The sequence below is a fragment of the Grampus griseus genome, assembly GCF_964374135.1.
Source record: "Grampus griseus genome assembly, chromosome: 5".
Classification (NCBI taxonomy): Eukaryota; Metazoa; Chordata; class Mammalia; order Artiodactyla; family Delphinidae; genus Grampus; species Grampus griseus.
Genome location: NC_138998.1, coordinates 83,836,811 through 83,859,959, shown reverse-complemented (window position 1 = coordinate 83,859,959; position 23,149 = coordinate 83,836,811). Strand labels below are relative to the sequence as shown.

The window sequence follows — 23,149 nt, the reverse complement described above, 5'->3', positions numbered from 1 at the left end:
TTTACCAGTTCTCCACTGAAGAATGAACATTTAGGTTGTTTTGGTGTTTTGCTATAAGCGTTATCTCTTGAACATAGTGTCATCAATGTGTGCTGCTCGGTTCTATGAAACAAAACTTAGGATTCCCTTTGAAAAATGAGGACTAATACTTCCATTATAATATAATACATGTGTACTTTTCAAAATTGAAAAATAGAGAATAGAAGAGAACCTACTAGCATTCAGACATAATCACTTTTAACATTTTGTTTTATTTGCTTCCATCCTTTTCTTCTATGCATTGGTTTGTTTTTTAGAAGATTCAATTATTGAGCATTTCTTAGAACATCATGTGGGGCACTAAAGGTGCTTCCGCTAGGCACTCTTCAGATGCACAGTGCCTGCAGTTAGTAACTTTCTCCTCCCCCTCAGCAAGGAGTAGATCATACTCTCACTTTTCTTCTCATCCTCTCCACTCATTTCCTGCTGACTCTGAACTCATGACCATGCCTCAAGGAGAAAAGAGACCCTCCCTCTCCTTCTATAACCAGATCTACAGACCTTCCCCCGTCGCTGCACCCGTCCTGCTCTGCACTCCATTAGAAGCATCGCTCTACCTGTGGGACGCAAGTCCCAGCACAAGTTGGCAGGAGACTCCATCTACCCCTCTAGCTTCCCCATCTTCAGACTCCCTCATTCAGCTGGATCTTTCCATCAGCACCTCCCCTGCTCTCTTATCTCCTACATTAGAAAACCTGCGTCATCCACATCCTTCTCTATCTGCTCATCTATCGCTCTCCTCCATTTCACCGTCAGGCACTCTCGGAGTTGCCTACTCTGGATGTCACTATTTTATCGTTTATAACTCCTTCACTTTTTTGAGGTTTTATTTTCACCAAAGTCACTCGTTCACATGAAGAGTTAACTTGTTCTACAGGGTTGTTTCAGAAAAATAGCAATCCTGGTATCCTCTTCTCCATTTCTTTCGCAAAGACTACAATCTAACTCTCCTGGTTTATTCTTCTGGTGTTTACCTCCATATTTATAAACCACAAGCATGTGTTGATACTTCTTGATTTTTCAGTTTTAGACGTTATCTTTTGACTTCCCGTTATGGAGACTGGGATTTTGTTTTCTTTCACCTCTTCATGCTCCCATTTCTAATCCCCCATCCTCCAAAGGACCCTCTTTTTTATCCTCTCCAGAAAATAGGACTTTAGACTTCTGCCCAGGTAGTAGGAGAGGCCACATGTCCAAAAGTTCATCCAATCCTTATTGCAGTCCCTTCCTCTTTATTCCCATTTGCAGAGGTGCCTGTCAGTTCCTGAGGCTTTAGAGGATTCTTCAGGGTACATTTGGTTGGTTCTCAGCTTTCCCTACTGTTAGCTTAGGATTCAGCGTTTTCAGGGCTGCTAAGTAATCCATCCGCTCTCCAGTTTCCAAAGTTGTGTTGCTATTGTCACCTTTTCTGTTTTTCTCCGTCCTTGTGGACTTACGTCTTAAAAAAAATCCCTTTACCGTGCTTTTGGTGGTGTTTCAGGAGGGAGAAAAATTGGATGCCTGTATTTAATCCGCTCACTCACTCTTCAGCTCACACTGTCTTGATTTCTTCCCCCATATCTTCCACTGATACTGCTCAAGCTAAGCTCCCCAGTGACCTCTGGCTTTTAAAGTTAATACACCTTTTTTTTTTTTTAACTTTTCATCTTACAATGCCAGCATTTGACAAAGCTGACCATTCCTTTCTTGAAATGTATCTAATCTTCCCTGCTTTGGAACCATGGAAAAGAACACAGCTTTATTGTGATGTAATTCACATAACATAAAATTCACCTTTTAAAGAATTTTTAGTGTATTCACAGGGTTGTCCCACCATCGCCACTATCTAATTCCAGAGCATTTTATCGTCCCCCAAAGAAGCCCTGTACCCATGAGCAGCCATTCCCATCCCTCACTCTCTCAGCTCCTGGAAATCACTAATCTACTTTCTATTTCTATGGGTTTGCCTGTTCTGGACATTTCATATAAATGGAATCATATAATATACGGTCTTTCATGCCTGGCTTCCACTTAGCATAATGTAAAACTGCTTTTTGCTGGTTAAAACCATCTCCGCTTCCTGAGCTCATCCCCTCCCCGTGCTGCAGGCTTTTGCGTTAGATTCTCTTCCCTTCTCCTTTACTGCCCTCTAGGTGATCTTAGCTGCTCCCCTAACTTGGAATACCACATGCGCCAATGGCTCCCAAAGCATGTCTCTCACCCTGACCTCTTCCCTGAGTCCAGACTCACACAGCCACTTGCTGACTTGGCGTCTTTACCTCGAGGCTAACAGGCATCCCAAACTGATCATGTCCAAAACAGAATTAAGTTTTCATCTTGAGCCAAACCTAGTTCTCCTCTAGTTGACCTAATTTCAAAAAATGATACTACTGTCCTCCAGTTGTTCAAGTGAAAATCTTCATACAGTGTGTAAGTATATATTTATCTGTGTAATTATTCATTTTAGTTCTGAGTCCCTCACTAGTCTGTAAGCTCCATGAAGGCAGGGACAGTGCCTATTTGGTTCACCATTGTATACCCAGTACTTAGCACAGTGCCCAGCATTTAACAGGTAAGCAAAAAATATTTGTTGAATGAATGAATGAATACAAAAAAGAAATAATTTTTTGTTTTGTTTTGTTTGTTTTTTTATACTGCAGGTTCTTATTAGTCATCAATTTTATACACATCAGTGTATACATGTCAGTCCCAATCGCCCAATTCAGCACACCACCATCCCCACCCCACTGCAGTTTTCCCCCCTTGGTGTCCATATGTAAGACATAATTCTTGCTCTCAAGTTGTCTACAATTTTATTAGAGATGTCAGATGTCCATGTGTATTGTTAAAGACTGTAAAGAAAAAGTACAAAATTAAGCATCAAAGTAAGTAGTAAAGCTTTAGGAGTTTAGAGGCAGGATGATTAGGGAAAACTGCATGGAAACAGTGGGACGGGTAAGTTTTAGATAGGTGAAGATGAACATGAGCATAATAGCAAGCAAAGGCCTTGAGTGGAACTTGAGTTGTTTAGGGGATGGTGGGGAGACCACTGTAGCTTCAGAAACCATTTCAGTAAACAAGCCCTTCACTTTGGATCATTTGATGAATAGACTTATTGGGAGGTAAAGCACACAGTAATACGTTGTAGGAAGAAGTGCAATACTACAGCAAATGAAAAGAACGCTAGCAGTCACACTGACAGATAACCGAAGGAATCAAGTGTTTTATAGTTAGTCTTTTATTTGGGCATCAGTATAGACAGAATTTTATTAAATGCAAACTTTTGGCATACAAATAATCAGAAAAATTTAAACAATCTGATTTTGAAAATTTTCTTTGCAGTTGAAGAGCTCACTCATTATGCTTCAGAGAACCTTTGATCTACTAAATAAGAACAAGACAGGCATGGCTGTCCAAAGCTAGTGATCTTAAGGACCAAAATTATAGAGATATATGGAACCAAAAGAAAACGTCTTGAAGAAAACTAGAGGGTGAAGGATTTGAATTGTCATAGGAACATTTCCATATTTTCTCATTATTTGTACTTCTAATATTAACATTCTTTTGAATAACATTTATTGGAGAATTAGTCTCTGACGGCCTTAGGAATCCATCCTTTCATTTCTTATACATAATTCTAAGCTGTGAATTTCTCCAGTAAAGCGTGAAATATATTGTGGATTTGAATTTCTATGATACAAAAAGAAAATGAGACATTCTGAACTGAGTGGTATGGCCTCATTTTCACAGTGAAGTTTGAAGTTTGACACTTTATCTGTTAGTACAGAATCAGTATGTGTCCAATAGGCTGCTTTCACAGTTGAGATACATTCAAGAGGATAAAGAAGACAATATAAGAAGAAATCTCTAAATCATTACTAACTTTGAAGGATCAGTTTTCAGGCATCTATTATAACATTTATAGATTCTTGCACTATAAATATTATCAATACAATGTCTTCATTTATTTAGCGTGTAAATTCAGTAGTCAGACCTTTTGAATCTGCATGTTGATGATTATTATCTGAAAGGTTCTTCAGCCATGTGGTATCTTTATGAAAGAAATAGGTGTTTCTTCAGGTGGCTCTCAGAGGTGAGATTATCTTGCTCTTCACACATTATATGGCAGAAGAGTCAGTTTTGGAAAAGGAAACATGTAGGATACCATCTCTCAAAACGAAGAACCATGCTCTGAGTTTTAAAAACTAGAAGATTATGTTAAAATCTGGGCATGTTAGTGACAGATCAAATGAATACTTGAACTAAGCTTGGCTTCAGCTTAGCAGACTTTCATGGTGGAAATGAGCCATCTGGTTGAAAATATTATAATTTGTGGACTACTTTTCAGTAGCCACGTATGGCTTCATTTACTCATTCACATGTGTGGCTTTAGTCAGTCAGTTGTAAGCCAGACACAAACCTTAGCTCTTTAAGAAAGACTTTGGGGGGCATTTTCTCCCAATATAAGTGCACTGACAAGTTGTAAATCAGACATGAGCTTTGGCTCTTCATTAAAAGTTTTTAGGCATATGTGTCTCAATACAAGTGATGTCTGTGGAACAAGAGAAGGACAGTGCAGAATAATTTGTATATATTCTTACTGCTTGAATAACAATTGCCTTTAGTTAGATGTCTCTTTTTTGTCCAGTCACCCAAGCCACATGGGATTGCTAAAGTCATTTTCGAGATGCCCATAGAGAATGAAATCATTGACTGGATTAGAGGAAAAACGGGTTTCTCTGGGCGAATCTCAACTAACCTACCTTGGGATACCAGTGTACCTACCTGGAAGTTTTTTGATAAGGATTTATGATGTGTCTGACTGAGCAAAAGTGACTGGATTGTAAACTTGAAACCTTGTTCTCTGTTAATTTCACAAAAATGGTCACTGACAAGCTGAGTATTTTTGTGGTATTTCTTTAAAACCTGTACTTCATAAAATACCTCAAAGAAAGTTACCAAAGTTAAGTTGCTTTGTAAATTACAACTAAATATGTATGCATTCAATTAATTGTATTTGAGCCTATGTAAATTGAATATCAATAAAACCCCAAATCTCTGAGTTGTTTTCCTTCTTTTTCGGTCAAACCCTCCCCAAACTAGAAAGCCTGTTTCTGTGAAAACGTATACATGGGCCTACACCCTTTAAAAAAAAATTTTGTGCAAAAGTGAAACCCAAAGAGGACTCTCATTAGGGCAGTTTCGTTTCAAATATGCAGCTTTCTGGAGCAAGAGTACTAGATAGGCCTGCTGGTCTCATGAAGAGACTGCTGGCCAGAAATCATGAAAATGAACAAGTTGGATAATTAACAGATCAGGGACAGTGACCTGGGCCTTTAAGAGAAGGTTAGCGAATTTGGGGGCGGTACGTCGGTAACATTTTGCCGTGGAGATCTCCCCCAACGCCTGTTGCTGGCGTCTGAACGAAGACCTGCCGACCCACGGGTCTCATGTATTTAGGAAACTCTCAGGGGTCCAGGTTTCCCGTATTTCCGCCTTCGCCGACACCCCCCCCCCCCCCCCCCCGCCCCGCCGAAGGCTCGGGAGGCTGCCCCCACGCGCCGCCCGCTGGCACCCGCGGGTCCGGGCGGCCGCCTCTGGGGCGGGGCGGGGCGGAGGTGCGGATCAGCCCGGCGCCTAACCTGGACCCGCTGCAGGAGCCCGGCCTTCGCTCCTCCGCTCCCCCGGGCGCCAGGGCCGCGGGCCGGGGGAGGGGCCTCGCCGGAGGGCTCCGCACGTGCGGGCGGGGGATGCCCGGCGACGGGGGCGGAGCACCCGGAAGCTCGCGGACTTGCCGCGCTCAGCCGGGCCGGCCGTGGCGCGGCGGGGGACACGGCGGGAGTTGGCTGGGGGCACCGCGGGAGGCGGGCGCACCTCCCCAGCGGCGGCCCGCTGTGGTCACAGGTGGGCGGCGGCGGAGAGGGCGCGGCGGAGAACGGAGCCGGGGTCCCTGAGACTCCAGCCATCGCGTCGGGAGCCCCGTGGAGCAGAGATCGGCAGACGCGTCCGCGCCTCGGGAGGAGCCGACCCTTCTCCTCTCCGCCTCGGCCTCTTTGACTGCAGCCGCACCTCGGCCCGGGAGCGCAGGTAACTTCCCTCCCAAGGTCATTCTTCGGGCTGGGCGGTGTTCTCGGCCCACCCACGTCCTCACGATTGGCCGGGGCGGGAGAGGCGCGCCCACCTCGCGGCGGAGAAGTGGGTCTGGACGGCGACCCTGAGCGCTGCCCGGGCGCCGGGTGGCCTCTCCGGAGCCGGGTAGTCGGCCCCAGCGGATACATGCTTTGTCTCCTCCCGCAGCTCCGAGGGTGTTTCCACCCTCACCCTGGCTTCGGGCGGGGACAGCCCGGCCCTCCCCAGCCCGCACCCGCAGGTGAGTGCAGCCACCCATGCCCCGGCTGTCCCGGGCCGCGTAGTAGGCTGTCGTCATGGGAACGGCTAGCGCCCAGGCGGCGCCTGTCCTGGATGGGGACCTGGCGGTGAAGGCGCTTGGAGCCCTTAGAGCCCTAGAGCTTTGTGTCTGGCTACGCCGAGCCAGTAAAGCCTGATGAAAAGGGGACCACCTCCGCCTCTTCTCATTTTTGATTTCTCAGGCGTTGGTGGTTAATCAGGTATAGGCTTGGATGTGCTTACAAGATGTGAGTTGTGTTCTTTCCACTTTACTTCCTGAGGGCTTCTTATGCCTCATGGTGACAGGTGGAAATCATGACCAAGAAGGGCAGTATGAAGCCAGGAAAGAAAAACAAAGCGGAAGAACCTGAACTGGAGCCCCTGTGCTGCTGCGAGTACCTAGATCGAAATGGGAAAAAGAACCACGTGGCTGCTTGTTTGTGTGATTGCCAAGACCTGGATGAAGGGTGTGATAGGTAAGAGCTGTGTGTTTCTAGATGCTGATCCCTCCGGCCCTTTTGAGAACTACCATGTATACTTTCAGCTTAGCCATCCAGAACACTAGAATTTGCTCTTCATTCTGTTTCCACTTATCTCCAACTGAAAGTTGTCTTTTATGTCAAGTGTGAGGACTTTATAAAGATGAATTATTACTCAGTAGTGCACAACTGTCTGTTCAGCTCAGTTTACTAGGACATTATTATTTCTCATTTAAAGGGAGGAGGTGACAGAGAGAACAGGCAGGTAAAGGGATAGTAGGCAAGTTAAACGCATTAAAAAAAATAAAATGCAGGCCAGGAGAATCTGTAAGTTTAAAATGAACACATTAGTACCAGAAAGTTCCTACAATTCTCAGTGGTCTCAGCATTCAGAGACTGACATCTTGGGACTGGATTGCACTTGGCCACACAGGGCCTTGAGGGTTGAAAAATCATTTTTCTGCTCTTGGAATCGGTTTCACCCCTTGTTTCTGGGGAGGAAATCCAGCCGGAAGGCATGTGCCTCCCCTGGACTGGCTGTTTTCAGCATGAGCAGCAACACAGTCCTGATTGATGCTATTGTATTTGGCTTTTATTTTCACCATTATCCCAAGTGATGGAAATTAACTATCCAAAGAGATGATTTCTAATATCACTGAAAAAATTTTGTGCCAAACAGTAATAACCTGGTTTTTATCTATTTTCTAAATAATTATATATTTAAAAATTATCACATGGAAAGCATAACGTGGGGAGAACACAGATGGTGGAAACTTGCTTTTCCCATCAATAATTCCTTCTGGTTAAAAAAAGTCATTGCAGTGGCACATTGCTGATTTGGTATGCTGCTTGGTATGTTCATCTCGCCATGAGAAGCGTTCTTGGGGACTACTGTAGTCTAGTATCCCATAATCCCTTTGTAATTCTTCCTTGACAGTGTCAATAGTCTCTTACAGGTGTCTTTAAATGTAGGTTCTTTAGTCTTAGTCTAAAATCCATACTGAGAAAGTAGAACACTTTGGACTAATGAATGGAGAAATGATGCCTTTTCTGTAACCTCCATCACTCAAGACCACAGCTCTTCCATTGGCCTTCTAACTCTTCCTCCCTCCCAGCCCTTGAGACCTGGGCTGTCCCTGAGTTTTCTTCTCTCCAGACCCTTCTGGATGAGATGGGCTCCCAGCATTTCTACAGACCCGCTGCTCTGTATGCCTCCCATATAGTTAGTTCCCATTCACTTCCAAGTCTAGCCCTATTTTTTAAAATTCTAAATTTTTTTTTCATTCTAAATTTCTAAAACCAATGTTATCCTTCCTTAAACTGTTCCTTTCCATAATAGCCTAATATGCAAAAAAAGTCAACAATACTACCTGTCCACCAAGCTCAGTCATTTGACTTGTACTAGTTTGACCTCCACGCTTCCTTATGCAGCCCCCTGCCCTATTGAACTGGTTTACTCCCCCGGCCCAGGACAGGTTTTGTGCTGCACATGCATCTCTCCACTGGAACGCCTTCTTGCCTTCCTCTCCACCCACAGGAATACTAGCCAGCTGTCAAGGTCGAGCACAAATCCCTTTTTTCCCACAAAGACCCCTGTGATGACTCCACCCAGAAGTGTGTCCTCTCCTCTGAGCACACCTTACCGTGTTTGACTGTAATAGTTCATCGGGTGATTTTGCTACTTTGTCACTTACCTAATATTTCTTGAATTCCCATGTTGTCTTCACAACTAGATGGTGAATTTTTTTGAGATTTTTATGGCTCTACGCCCACCCCAGTCTGAACAGGACTTATGTGGAATACGTGTGTATTCCTGTGTATTTGTTTCATGGAGAAATAGTTCTGTTAAATATCTAAACATTTTGTCATTCGTATTAAGAAATTATACATGAATCTGAAGAGCTCGTGTTTACTAGTAAGGAAGTAGAATGCTTGGTCTTTGGCATCTTTCATCATTTATCCTGCTGTCTGGCCTACAGTGTTGAGTGGTTTTTCATTCAACAAACACGTCAGAGGTGTCTTCTCTGTGCTGTCTCGGAACAGATGGATCACGTGTAAGTCCGTGCAGCCCGAGACCTATGAAAGGATCATGGATACGATCTCTGACCGCCTCCGGATTCCTTGGCTTAGGGGGGCCAGGAAAGTTAACATTAGCCTCCTTCCCCCACTCTTCCTGCTGCCTGTCTTCCTGCGAGTGGCTTCGTGGCATTTCTTCCTGGGGGTGGTGGTTTTGACCTCCCTCCCTGTGCTGGCTCTGTGGTACTACTACCTCACTCACAGAAGGAAAGAACAGACTCTGTTTTTCCTGAGCCTCGGACTGTTCTCTCTGGGCTACATGTACTACGTGTTCCTGCAGGAGGTCGTCCCCAGGGGGCGTGTAGGGCCCACTCAGCTGGCTCTGCTTACCTGCGGGTTACTTCTCATACTCTTAGCCTTGTGGCGAGCCAAGAAGGATCCAGGCTACCTCAGAAACCCAGCAAACGATGACAGATCTCTAAGCGGCAGCCAAACCGAATACCTGAACAGAACAGGGCCGGAGAAGCCCAAAGGGTTCCCCGGCGCAGACCCAGCGGGCGGTCTCAACAACCGCGGGCCCAAGGATGAGCCTAAGGGCTGCCCCAGGACGTTGGCCGGAAGCCCCGCCACGGGGAAGGAGGACTGGTGCGCCAAGTGCCGCCTGGTGCGGCCGGCCCGGGCCTGGCATTGCCGGATCTGCGGTGTCTGTGTGAGGAGGATGGATCATCACTGCGTCTGGTATGTTGGAAAAATCTGGAGGCTTGCGGAGGGTGCATTCACGTGAGACTCTAGCCGGGTTTGCTCTTCCTTTGGGCCATCCTCAAATTTCCTTCCCAGCTTTACACCTTGGAGATATTTGTGGGCTGTTATGATGTTCCCACTTAGTCATCAGTTTTTTGAGCTTCACAAATTTAGTTCTTTTCAGTCATTTCCTGAAGGTGGTTTTTTTTTTTCCCCCCCGCTTTCTCTTTTGAGCTGCCCCTCATCTTCTCCTTTCTAAGAGAGAAGTATCTACAGTTGAATGACTTTTTAAAAAAGAATGTATCAGACGTAGTGTAGGCACATCCCCCTGTGCTCACAGAGCTCAAAAAGTGTTCCTGTACTTTTGGGTGACTCTTATCCTCTGACCATGTATCCGTCATCATTTTGATGCTACCAGTGACTTCTAGTTGATATTATTGACTTAAGGCCCTGCCAGATAACTCCCTATTTGGTTAGTGGTGCAGAAATGGGCTTTTTGGGTACCTCTTTGCTGGCCAATGACAATCGAGGACACCTGAGGACACCCGTAACATGTGCGGTGCAACTTTTAAAGAAAATGTTGCAGCTTTACTGAATAAATCTTAAACTAAAGGAGTGTGATTAATTCAGATATGAATGCTGTAAGTAGCATGTTTGCAACTTGTTCTTCAGGCAGTCACGGTCAGTGAATTATGCCTTTTATCTAGGCTTCTGATCATGTCACACTCTCCCCCTCAGAAGGGGACATGGGACAGGGTGAGGGTGCAGACAGCCCTGGAGGACACAGGAGCAGACCTTAAGTTCAAGGCTCATGAACAGGGACAGCTCTTTTCTGGGGCTTTGTCTTTAGGAGTAAGCAGGTATTTTCATTTTTAGGTTTTCCTCTTCTCTGTCTTCATCATTTATTATCGTGCATACCTGGGTATGTGCGTGCGTGTGTGCAGGGTGGTGGCCCATTTACAAGCGCTGGTTTGCAGAGGTCCTGACAGCCTCGCCTGTGAGATCTCTGCCTGCTGGAGCATCCCGGCGTGCCTGTCATCCTGCCCTGCAAACGGCCATGGCATGGAACTCTGTACCTGACAAGTAGTCTGCATACTATTGAGTTCTCTACCCCACACTGTGCTTCTAACCTCTTGGGATCTTTTATTAATATGTGTAATATGTTTTCCCACATTGTATAATACTTCTGATTTAGCATTTTTAAGTTTTTATAACTCTGATACCATCCTATCCTTATGGTGGTGATTACAGTGTTAACTCTCTTAACATTGGGTAACAGACTTGGGTAACAGACTTCACTTATTAATAATACCTAGAAAGATTTGTTAGCCAGGTTCTGCTTTTTGACTTAGTCTTGTCCTTAAGCTAATGATATGATTTCACCTTGCAAAGAGCGGAGAATATAAGACTACATCTCCTAGCAGACAAGTTTTTAATTCCCTAAAACTGAAAAACAAGAGAACTTATTTTTAAATAACTGAAATTCACACTATCTCTGTTTTAAAAGCTTTCTTGTTTATTTAGCTATTAGAGAACGTTTAAAAACATGTTTGTTTTCTCCCCCTCTGTGCTGTTTGGAGGATAAATAGCTGTGTCGGAGAATCAAATCATCAAGCATTTATGCTTGCCCTTCTGGTCTTCCTCCTCACCTCGGTGTACGGGGTAACGCTGACCTTGGACACCATTTGTACGGATAGAAGTGTCTTCACAGCTCTCTTCTATTGCCCTGGAGTTTATGCAAATTACAGGTGAGACATGGATACCCCACACGGGGCCCCACGGAAGCGGGAGTGGATTTGCAGTGAATGTACGGGGCTGTGATTCACTGCTAGGTTAGGGGGTCTCACCCAAAACACAGGACAGGTTCTGGGGACGCTGGGTATCCCTGAAATTGCCAACACACAGTTGTGCAGTGGATACGTGCATTTTTCTGGGTGATGTCACAAGGAACGTTGACCTTAAAAACTGAGGAACCAGTGCTCTACAAGTAGGACTAGGCTTACTCAGGGACTCCAGAGTCAAACGACCACTAGCATGTCCAAGGTAGCCACAGTGAAACTGAAATGATAACTAAAGTAGCAGTCTCTGGGTATGGATGTGGTCTCTTTCGTCGCTCGTTATTGGGGAAATTCTCACTTTATTGCTGTTTTCTGGTGCTTTGTAGCCCAGTCTTAATTTACCGCTTCTGACCCTTTCGTGAAATGCTTACAATCTCTGTAAGCTTTCTTTTCTATTTAACCTCCATTGATTTTTCTCCTGTTCTACTTTTTTTTTTTTTTAAATCACCACTCATGATTACTGTGGTATCTAGGTCAGAATTTCCTTCAGTGTTTTTAGGTTGGGGCCCATTTATACAGCGTGATGATCTCCGTGCTGTAGCAGAAGCGGGAACTTTTTAGTTTGGGCCCAATCCCCTGCCCACCCTGTCCCCGAAAGCGCTGCTTGAGGACATTTATCACAACCCACTAAGAATAGTAGTCACTGAAGGATTTCACAACCTATGAAGACTCTCAACACAGAGAAGACAGGAACTTAACCTGCGGAGGAGGGCCCATCTGTTCTAATGCCCACGAATGTCTAGCTCTGCAGTGGCGAGGGGGAGATCTGTCCACAGACTGGTACAGACAAGGGCCCACACAGGGGTGCTATGTGGACAAAGCAGGGAGTGTCTTGAAAACAAAGAGCGAGAAGAAAGCAGAGGCCCTTGGGGGTCGTTGTGTCTGTGTGTTGGTAAGCATGAGTTTTCTAGGCTTTCTGTGGGCCCTGTAAATGAAATGAGGAACACAGTCCTGCTGCTGTGTTCTCAGTGCTGTGGACCCACGAGTCATGTCTCCTCACTGGGCCTCAGTTTTCCTCATCTTTGTGGCGATTTAATCATCCCTGAGGTCCCTTTCAGCTTAACAGATGAAGATTCTGAATGAGTTTCCCTCTAACTCACGTGCAGATGTTTGAAAATAATCACTTGGCAGACGTTAATCGGCAGCCTCTCCTCACAGCCTTATTAATGAGCTGGAAGCAGCTTTCTTGTCCTGTGTGACCCTGTTTGGTTTTGGAAAGCGGGATTTGAAATGTGACAGTGCTCCTGGCGCTCCTTCAGGGCTGCTGGTGCTGGGAGCTGTCCTCTTACCTGAGCTCGTCGGCCTTGTACGGAAAAGAACGGGGATGAGCAACCTTAGCACTGCTGCTCGGTCCCACCCACAGCTCCCTTGAGGACGTTTACAGCAATCTCACGGCGCCTCCGTTTTCTTCTGCGTTAAGAACAATTTAGGAATTATTCATGCAACAAACAGATCTTGACTGCGGTTGTGTCAGACACTCTTGGCTGTGTGGGGGACACGAAACACACAAAACAGTCCCTGCTGTTCTAGTATCACATCCTAGAAAAGGAGGCACCAGTAATTATAAGAACATGTTAAGAGTCATAAGTGAAGCAGGTTATTTATTGGCACTCCGAGGAGAGAAAAGTGTCTTCCAAGTGGGGTAATGAGGGAAGGGGCCAGCGTCCTTAGGAGTAAGTACTACGTGTGTAAAATGTTACCATGGGGAGAGCCCTGAATGTGCAGCGTTGGCCGCCCTGACCTGCCTTTTCCTGCTCCCAGCTCAGCTCTGTGCTTCACCTGCGTGTGGTACTCTGTCATCATCATGGGGGGCATGGCCTACATCTTCCTGATCCAGCTGATAAACATCAGCTACAACGTGACGGAGAGGGAAGTGCAGCAGGCCCTTCGACAGAAGACGGGGCGCCGGCTGCTCTGCGGGCTCATCGTGGACACAGGCCAGTACAATCGGGGCTTCCTGCGGAACTGGCACCAGTTCTCCACCCTGGGCACGCACCCCTTCCACCACCCTGCTGAGGACATAGTATGAAGTGCCTTCTGTACGGCTCTGGGGGCGGGAGGGCGTCTCCTCCCTCTGCTCCCTTGCATCCTACACTTCGGTACGCGTGGGATGCTTGCGTTTATCCCCGGTTTCTTAAAGGCGTTATAGGGCCATGCTCAGGTTTAGGCACTGGACTGGGAAGAAATGAATTTTTCTGACTTCACCATTTAAGGGATTTTTATATCAAAGCAGTAAAAGTAGAGCCATTCCTTTCCAGTCACCTTATTAACTAACTCAGTCACCAGAAGTTGAAAAGGATGTGGATTGCTAATGCAGAAATTGATAGAAGCAATTGCCACCCATTAGTATGGGAGAAAGAGTTTTGGATTAGGGTAGTTTCTAGTCCCTCTTTCAACTCCTAATAGCCATGCGACCCTCGGTCAGGTCACTTCCCTGAGTCTCAGGTTCATTTGTCAAGTGGGGTACTGATGCTGCCCTGGCTACCTCACAGAGCGGTTGTGCGGGGGGACACGGGAGGGTCACGAGAGGGATGCGGTATGTGGAAAGCACTGAAAAACAACGAAGAACTAAAGCACCAGAGAGGTGTGAATTATTATTAGGAGACTCCTAAGACTGGAAAAAGTATTTCAGGTCAGAATATTGAAGCCAGTCCATTTTCAGCATTTCAGAGTGAAAAAACGATCCCCAAATACCATATGGTACGGTTATGGGGATTTCTCTTTCTGAAGTATTAGACATTAACTACTCAAACAGGGTAGAAGACGACCAAATGGATTTACGCTGTCATCTGATCTTGAAAGTTGATAATGATTACGAGCCTAATTATTGCTAGTGTAATGCACAGTGATCATGAGTTTAGGTGATGAGTTCTTACATTGATCTTATTTCTTATGGATTTATTCTGTTTGGATTTACTCTAAGTAACTCCAGTAGGCATCAGTGTTTTTTTCCTCTTCCCACGTGTTGCCTGGTCAGGTGCTAGCACACTTGTGACAATGGCTGGACGAGAACAGACACTCCTATCGGGAAGATTTTACTCTCTTTGTGGGTAGGGTGGCTGGTTAATGTCAAGAGCTTGACTTTCTTGTTGATGTAAGTGATTCAGGCACTGTCAGTAATAGCACCAAGTTGCAAAAGCCAGTATTCTGGTGTTCACATTATTCTGGCATGAGCTCTTTGAGGGGCTGATTGACGTCTTCCCACTTAACTTGCACATTACTTCTCATTCACCTTTCCCAAGATAAAAGTATCTCACTAGGAGAGAAGAAACAGGGTATATGTGGTTTCCACTAATTAATAGATTACTGTTCTTCCCTGGCTCTTCCTAAATTGTTTCTTTAATCCTACCTCAAAACGGAAAACGTGTAAAGGATTAAATATTTAGCGATTCTGGCATAGAATTAAGATGAGGCAACTTAACATGGGGAAAAATACCCTCTTGAAATACTTGGTTTTGTACCTGTACTTGTTTTTGGAACCCCAAAGAATTCATGAGCCCTTACATTTGTTTTGGCTGATAGCTTAATATAGGGAAAATACCGCCAGCTTTTTCAGTCAGTCCTTCTGTGCATGCTGCTGTAGCAAGAGGTTTATAAAGGTCGAGAAGAAATATTGCTACTTCTACAGCATTGCCACCCTCTGCAGCTGGGACCGTCCCTAGTCCTGCTATTAATCGAGGCTGTCCTTAAGACAGGCATCACATTTTTATACAGGCTTGTCGTTGCTCTCCCTAGAGATGGATTGTTTACTGAACGATAGGCTCCGTATTCCACTAGGATGAGCCAAAGAGCAAGTCTGGGGATGTTAGCAGAGTCTGTGGTGTGTACAGTGGTACCCTGTCCCTGGTCCAGAATCAAGCATTTATTTGCAGTTAACATTGGAGGTGATGTAACGAATTCCTCTTTGTGTGGGTTGGAGGTGAGAGAGAGAGAGAGTAATGATGTCAAGGACAGCACATGTGGCCAGAAATCTCTGCTTGTAGTCTCCTGAATGCCAGATGTATAGCCAACTCTGATTGTCTAGCAATTGATAATAAAATTCATAGAAATGTTAATATAGTCAGTAACCTTGGCCTCTTGCTAAATCTTTAACCACAATCAAAATATGATGCGCTGAAGCTGAGAAGTACCCTAAAGACCAGAGTCATCTGGGAGAGTAAGGAATGACCATCATCCTTGTAACACTGCACCCCTAACAGGGTTACCTGGATGGGGCAACTCACGGTTTCCCTCACTCAGATAAGAACTCCTTGTATATTATTCTGGCTGATTGGAACTCAGGTGCTTGTTTGAAGTTGAGAACTTCACGGTTGGCAGTTTACAGAAGAAAGCTCAACCCTTTGAAAAGCTCCGTGGTTCTGCGGAGGTAAAAGCCTACTGAAGTATTTGCACCAAGGCGCTATATATGTGAGCAGTTTCTGTGGACTCTGGGATATCCTTGGTCTCTACTTCTGGACTTTCAACCCTTTTTAGGGTCTGGAGCTATTTGAGGGATTTCGTCCTTTTAAAGGACAAGGCCTCTGGGAACAAATGAGTCCCAGGCGCAAGTGGTGGCGGCGGCTGGGAGGATTGCCCTGCGGACCTGTAACTGCAGTTTCTTGGCCGTAGGAGCAGGCCCGCCCCGACGTATTTCAGATAAGTGCGTCCCCCCCCTTTCACCCCACATCCTCAGTTTCTGTTAAACATACTGGATGTGGAGTTGAGTAAATGATCTGCTGTAGTCTGACCACTTACGTTACTGTCATGCCACGGTACACTCTTCCCGGGGGAGAGAAATGGGTCCACTTGAAAGATGTGAGGGAGAAATAGTTGAGAATCAGGATTGCACGAAGGGAGAAAATCCTTCAGTATTTAGAAATGTTTCTTACGCCACCCAAAGAGTACTTTGTGACTATAGCTGGGCACACCTAAGGTGAACTGACCCCTGACAGCGGCCCTTTGGTGGGCTCCTCTGATGCTGCCGAATCAAGCCTGAAGCGTGTTCTGGGGACGCGGGGCTGCTCCTCTCACGTCAGCCACCTGCGTGTCTGTTTTTAGGATCCTGTAAATCTTTGCTCTCCAAGTACTGGTGGTCCCCTTTGGTGAATGAAGTAAATGTTGTCTTCCACTGTACCATCTGCCTAGCAGAAAGACTGTTACAAACTTTCTCTTATGCAACAGTCCTTGGTACTTCTAAAATTTTTAGCAAGAGAAAATTTTCTATAATAGAATCTTCCACTGCCAGAAAACACAATGCTGGTAAGGTTCTCTGTAATAGTGACCATCTGCTTAATAGACTGTTTCCTTTGGGTAGGACATTAGCTTTTTATTATAAAACGCAACTAAGCAAAAATATGACATCTAGAAGCACAGTTTTAACCAGGATGTTTGAAAATTAAGGTTCTGTGAGGTTTAAGCGTCCCGGTCAGCAGGTTTATATGACTTCACTTTTAGCTATATTTTGGTACCCTGCATATTAAAAAGGAGCAGTTCCTCAAACAAGCAATGGATGATAGAGACTTTTGCGTGAGGCACCTGTTTGGAATCTGGTTTTCTCATCAGCAGCTTGACAAGTATGCCATTCTGTATTACACATCGCCAAGGTGATGCAGGGGGAGAACGAGAGCCATGCTTAACTGATCGCTGAATAAAATGCGGTATGCTCTTGTGGATGTTTGTTGTGATTAATATAAACGTTTTGCAAAATCAGCTACATTCAATCCTGTTTCTAATGGACAGTTATCCCCACTTCAGTTGGCACTAAGGGTTTCACCGTAGTATCAGCAGCAGGCCAGAGACTGAATGGTTTAGTGGAGACACATTCCTTAGAGGTTGTGACTGTTTATGAGATGGGCTTGTGACGCTCCTAGCTAGCCTTCCCGATGGCACCATTATCTTCTAGAAAACTCATACTTTAAAAGCAAACCTTTAAAAGCAGAGCTAGTCTATTCCAGTTATCGATGCAACTAAAATCCTCTATTTCTTCACATGGCGCCCCTGACAAGATGCCGGGTTACAGAGCTCAGCTTGTCGCGATCCCGTGGTCTAGGTGATTGGCCGGTTGGAGTTGTTGGCGCCTCTGAGCCTTTTCGTCTGATTACGTTTCTGGGTCTGATGTTAGACTAGAGGAAACCCAGGAAAATTTATTTAATATTAAATTTAACGTAACTGATTCAGCAACGTTAAAGGGGACTTGTGAAGCCAACACTGGACGCTGCGGGCTAAACGTTTTGCACTGTTTTTATACTTGTATTCATATCCTCTTATCACCTCAGACTCAGACACAAGGCCTTTTAAGTGGAGATTTTAAAAATTACTGCCATTTATGTAAAATAACGTACTGTGACCAAGTTGTTTAAATGGAAAATAAAGTGCTTTCTTTAAGGAAAATCGTTGTTGTTTCTTGGTGTGTCTCCTGAACTCTTTTGCTTTAAGAAAAGCGTGCATTAGACCTGGGCTGCCTCTTTGGCTACCTAGATGTCCCCATCCTGTGGACTTAAACCGTCCCTAGCCGTAAACTATTCTTTTCCTTGTGGTTACTTTTCTGGTTTTGTAGGCCAGGGATACTGCTTATTTGGGCATTTTGTCAGCAGTAACACTTTAAATCATATCTTTAAGAGAGCGCAGCAAGAAACGTTAGGTCATTTACTAAGTCACTTACTAAGGAGGTCAATTTCTAAGTTATTTCCTGGTGTCTCTTTAAAAGGTTCTATAAGTAGATTAAAAAGTCCTCGCTGGCCCAATGAGAATATGGGCTGCTGAAGACTCAATCTCTAATTGATGCTTGAGGTGAAATAAAGCTTAAGAGAGGAAACTTAAGCTTTATGGAATTTATTTAGGCCCCTGGCAGGTTTACTTGAGGTAGTCACCCTTATCTACTGGCTTGGCATTAAAATAAAATTGATATTTTATTTCTGGGGGCTGATACCGGCCAATATTCTATAACTGTGCTATTGATAAGTAAAGACAGATAGTGATTTAGATGAGAAGAGGTTAACTGTGAGTTACTTTTAGTCGCAATTCTTTAGTGGCCATTAGTCTTAAAAAGAGTTTTTAGATATGACTTCATAATCATATTAAAGGAAAAGATGAGTGGGAACAGGGACATTGTGGAAGAAATAAAGTTCAATATGGTATGTTTGGTCATATCTGAGTAAATCATAATACATTTTCTATAGAAGAAGGATATGTGATTTTGCAGGTGGTGTAGCTAGATATCCCTTCTAGGAAGTAAGAGACAATAACAGAATTTATTGAACGACACACAGTTTTATTTTACCAAGTCAAAGTTTCAGCTTATCAAATAATAGTAGTTACCTCAGGGCTGCAAGGGACTGTCTCGTTTTACTGTGTGCATTTACTGCCTGAATTTGTTGTAATGAGCATGTGTTTTGTAATGAAAACTTTTTTTCTAGCAGGCAACTCTCTCAGACAATTCACAGGAGTGTCTTGTCAGTCTTTATATTCTTTAGCATCTTAAACATTAAAACATTCTTTGAATTCAAGATAAGGACCTTGATACACAGAGCAAACTGAGCTGAGGACCGGAAGACTGATCGAGTGTGTTATGTAGAAGTTGCAGTTGGGAGCACAAGCAGACACTTGAACAAATTGCTGGACTGCCTTTGATAGAGCCTTTAGCTTTTGGACTTCCCTTCATGCTTAGCAAAGTGCACTGAGGAGAAGTATCTCTGGTGCTCCGGATTCTCTGGAATCAGGATACACTGCTACCCTTTGCAGCAGCTGCCTAGGATGCCTTTTGATCCACGGTTTTCCCTCAGGTGGGCAAAAAGGAACAGGGTCTGGTAGGATGCCTGTTGCTGATGCTAAGGTACCAGATGACTGGCCCTCCTTTTCTAAGTGCCCACTACTTTTGATTTCTATTTAATTAAAGTTACATTTGTCAACAGTTCACATTCAGCTATAAGGACATATTTTTCTTCACAGTCTCAGGCAAGCAAACACTTGTCCTTTTTAAAGTTTATGATCCTAAAAATACATAGGGTACATCTGAACAGCAGAGCTCTAGACTGTTCCTTTGGATGATCCTGCTGTGATAAATGCGTTAGTGGACTGATTAGCAACCTAGGAGATATCAAAGAAGGGAATACAAATTCACAAAATAATTTCGTTGATCCAAGAAGTACGTGACAGAACATAAACCAGATATATGCGCGCCTGTGTGGGTGGGTGGAGATCACACACACACACACGGACTGATGGAGATTCCCACTGCAAGCACTGCACTGGGCTGTGGCCACTGGCACACCAAGGACTCCTTACCCACGGGCCGAGCATCTGATTGCTGTATACCTGAGTCACAGCGGTGTGAGCATCTGGAAGTCTGGAAGAATTTCAGCTACCTTCCTACGGAGCTGCTCTCGCCTTTCTTCTTTTCCTCTTTCCTCTTTCGTAAATTTTGCAAACTTCTTCCATGTCTGAAATGTGATCCAGAGAATCCTCCTTTAAGAATAAAAAGGAAAAAAGTGAAATACGACAGAAAAGTTGACTTTCCAGCTAACTGAATTGCAAACTTTACAAAAGTAATCCTTATGTGAATAAAATGTTCTATGAAATGTATGGAAATCACAATTGGGATTCAGACAGTAAGAATGCTGCAAAGAAAATGAAGCAACGAAAGAGGATGGAGGTGACTAATGGGTTATTTTTCTCTTGCATCAGGTGGTCTTCCATCACAGGTCACCCTCTGTGAGAAGGTGACATCTGAGCAGAGCACCTGGTGGCCTCTGAGTGCAGGCCATGAGATGTACTCCTCAGGGGGTCTGACCGCAGCCTGCACCTTGTGTGTGAGGCAGGGCTAGTGGAACAAAGGCTCCAGCAGCCAAAGTCCTTGAGGTAGAGATGCTGGGAAAGCACGTGCAGCACGTGCAGCACATGCCACAGTTATTAGCATCAAGGTCCTGGTGCTTGGATGTGAATTGTTTAAAAAGCCCACTGGTAACCTCACCTCCAACAACGGTCTTGAATTTTAGTTGAGGAAAAAAATATTAAGCCAGTTGTCTGCTGATGGGCATTTGGGTCGCTTCCATGTCTTGGCTTTGTAAATTACGAACATTGCTGCTATGAACATTGGGATGTATGTATCTTTTTGAATTAGAATTTTCATTTTTTTCTGGAGTGGGATTGCAGGATTATATGGTAGCTGTATCTTTAGTTTCATAAGGAACCTCCATACTGTTCTCCATAGTGGATCCACCAATTTACATTCCCACCGACAGTGTACAACGGTTCTCTTTTTTCCACACCCTCACCAGCATTTATTATTTGTAGACTTTTTCATGATAGTCATTCTGACTAGTGTGAGGTGACATCTTGTAGATTTGATTTGCATTTCTCTAATAATTAGCGATGCTGAGCGTCTCTTCATGTGCCTGTTGGGCATCTGTATGTCTTCTTTGGAAAAACGTCTATTTAGGTCTTCTGCCCTTTTTTGGATTGGGTTGTTTTGTTTTTTCTCTTATTGAGTTGCATGAGCTGGTTGTTTTGGATATTATGCCCTTGTCGGTCACATCATTTTCAAATACTTTCTCCCATTCTGTCCATTGTCTTTTTGTTTTGTTGATGGTTTCCCTTGCTGTGCAAAAGCTTTTAAGTTTGATTAGTTCCCATTGGTTAATTTTTGCTTTTATTTCTTTTGCCTTGGGAAACTGATCTAAGAAAACTTTGCTACGATTTATGTCAGAGAATGTTTTGCCTGTGTTCTCTTCTAGGAGGTTTCATGGTGTCATGTCTTACATTTAGGCCTTTAAACCATTTTGAGTTTACTTTTGTATACAGTGTGAGGGAATGTTCTAATTTCATTGATTTACATGTAGCTGTCCAGCTTTCCCAACACCATTTGTTGAAGAGACTGTCTTTTCTCCATTGTATATTCTTGCCTCCTTTGTTGTAGATTAATTGACTATAGGTGCATGGGTTTGTTTCTGAGCTCTCTATTGTGTTCCATCGATCTGTAAGTCTGTTTTTTGTGCCAATACTACATTGTTTTGATTACTGTAGCTTTGTAGTATTGTCTGAAGTCTGCGAGGGTTATACCTCCAGCTTTGTTCATTTTTCTCAAAATTGCTCTGGCAATTCTGGGTCTTCTGTGGTTCCATATAAATTTTAGTATTATTCTACTTCTGTAAAAAATGTCATGGGTATTTTAATAGGGATCACATTAAATCTGTAGATTGCTTTGGATAGTGTGGCCATTTTAACAATGTTAATTCTTCCAATCCAAGAGCACAGGATAGCTTTCCATTTCCTTGAGTCATCTTCAGTTTCCTTTATCAATGTTTTGTACTTTTCAGCATGTAGGTCTTTCACCTCCTTGGATAATTTTGTTCCTACATATTTTATTTTTTGATGCGATTTTATTTATTTATTTTTATTATTATTTTTTGGCTGCATTGGGTCTTTTTTGGCTGCGTTGGGTCTTTTCTGGCTGCACTGAGTCTTAGTTTCGGCATGCAGGATCTTTGTTGCGGCATGTGGGGTCTTTCGTTGTGGCACACAGTCTTCTCTCTAGTTGTGGCACGTGGGTTCCAGAGTGCGTGGGCTCTGTAGTTTGCAGCACGCGGGCTCAGTAGTTGTGGTGTATGGGCTTAGCTGCCCCTCAGCATGTGGGATCTTAATTCCCCGACCAGGGATCGAACCCACGTCCCCTTCGTTGGAAAGCGGATTCTTTACCACTGGACCACCAGGGAAGTCCCTTGATGTGATTTTAAATGGGATAGTTTTTAAACTTTCTGGTATTTCATTATTAGTGTAAAGAAATGCAACAGACTTCTGTATATTAATTTTGTATCCTGCTACCTTGCTGAATTCATTTATTAGTTCTAATAGTTTTGTGTGGAGACTTAGGGTTCTCTATATAGAGTATCATGTCATCTGCAAATAGTGACACTTTTACCTCTTCCCCTCCAATGTGGATACATTTTATTTATTTTTCTTGTCTGATTGCTGTGGCTAGGACTTCCAATACTGTGTTGGATAGAAGTGGTGAGAGTGAGCATCCTTGTCTTGTTCCTGAATTTAGTGGGAAGGCTTTCAGCTTTTCACTGTTGAGTATTGTATTGGCTGTGGATTTGTCATAAGTGGCCTTTATTTTGTTGAGATATGTTCCCTCTGTACCCACTTTGGTGAGAGTTTCTATCATGAATGGATGTTGAATTTTGTTAATGCTTTTTCTGCATCTATTGAGATGATGTGGTTTGTTGTTCCTTTTGGTAATGTGGTGTATCACATTGATTGATTTGCATATGCTGAACCATCCTTGTGACCCTGGAATGAATCCAAGTTCTCTATTTTGTCTGATATGAGTATTGCTACCCCTACTTTCTTGTTTCCATTTGCTGCCCTTACTTTCAGTCTGTGTCTTTTGCCCTGAAGTGAGTTTCTTTTTAGGCAGCATATTGCAGGTTCTTGGTTGTTTATCCAGTCTGTCACTCTATGTCTTTTGATCAGAGCATTTAGTCTATCAGCATTTAAATTAATTATTGATACATATGTACTTATTGCCATTTTAATCCTTGTTTTCCAATTGTTTTTCTAGTTCTTCTTTGTTCATTTCTTCTTCTTGCTTTTACTTTTGTAGTTTGATGATTTTCTTTTGTAGTATATGCTTGATTCCTTTCTTTTTGTGAATCTATTGTATGTTTTTTATTTGTGGTTAACATGGAATTAAAG

General features: G+C 43.8%; 3 protein-coding genes across 5 annotated transcripts in view; 2 read left to right on the top strand and 1 right to left on the bottom strand.

Annotated features, from left to right (window-relative positions):
• Window positions 1–3,441, top strand: part of GRAMD1C (GRAM domain containing 1C) — a gene marked incomplete at both ends in the record, with an annotated part of 78,341 nt that extends 74,900 nt beyond the window's left edge. For both annotated transcript variants that reach the window (XM_082654128.1, XM_082654129.1), the window contains one exon: window positions 3,361–3,441. In XM_082654128.1, coding sequence (XP_082510254.1) covers window positions 3,361–3,441 — 81 coding nt within the window. The remainder of the gene's footprint in view (window positions 1–3,360) is intronic.
• A 3,279-nt stretch (window positions 3,442–6,720) lies between these two features.
• On the top strand, window positions 6,721–13,641 carry ZDHHC23 (zDHHC palmitoyltransferase 23; the record flags this gene model as incomplete). Of its 2 annotated transcripts, none has more annotated exons than XM_082655195.1 (4): window positions 6,721–6,881; window positions 8,928–9,638; window positions 11,231–11,389; window positions 13,241–13,641. In XM_082655195.1, 4 exons carry the CDS (start codon window positions 6,721–6,723, stop codon window positions 13,506–13,508), a joined length of 1,299 nt encoding a protein of 432 aa, XP_082511321.1. In that variant the 3' UTR covers window positions 13,509–13,641. The 2 variants fall into 2 exon arrangements, with proteins under 2 accessions (XP_082511321.1, XP_082511320.1); XM_082655194.1 differs by having other exon boundaries at window positions 11,222–11,389.
• A 6,071-nt stretch (window positions 13,642–19,712) lies between these two features.
• The window catches only part of CCDC191 (coiled-coil domain containing 191), a 100,406-nt gene continuing 96,969 nt past the window's right edge, over window positions 19,713–23,149 (bottom strand). Inside the window, exon 17 of the mRNA XM_082655567.1 lies at window positions 19,713–19,921. Within this exon, the coding sequence (XP_082511693.1) occupies window positions 19,777–19,921 (145 nt within the window). The 3' untranslated portion in view covers window positions 19,713–19,776. The remainder of the gene's footprint in view (window positions 19,922–23,149) is intronic.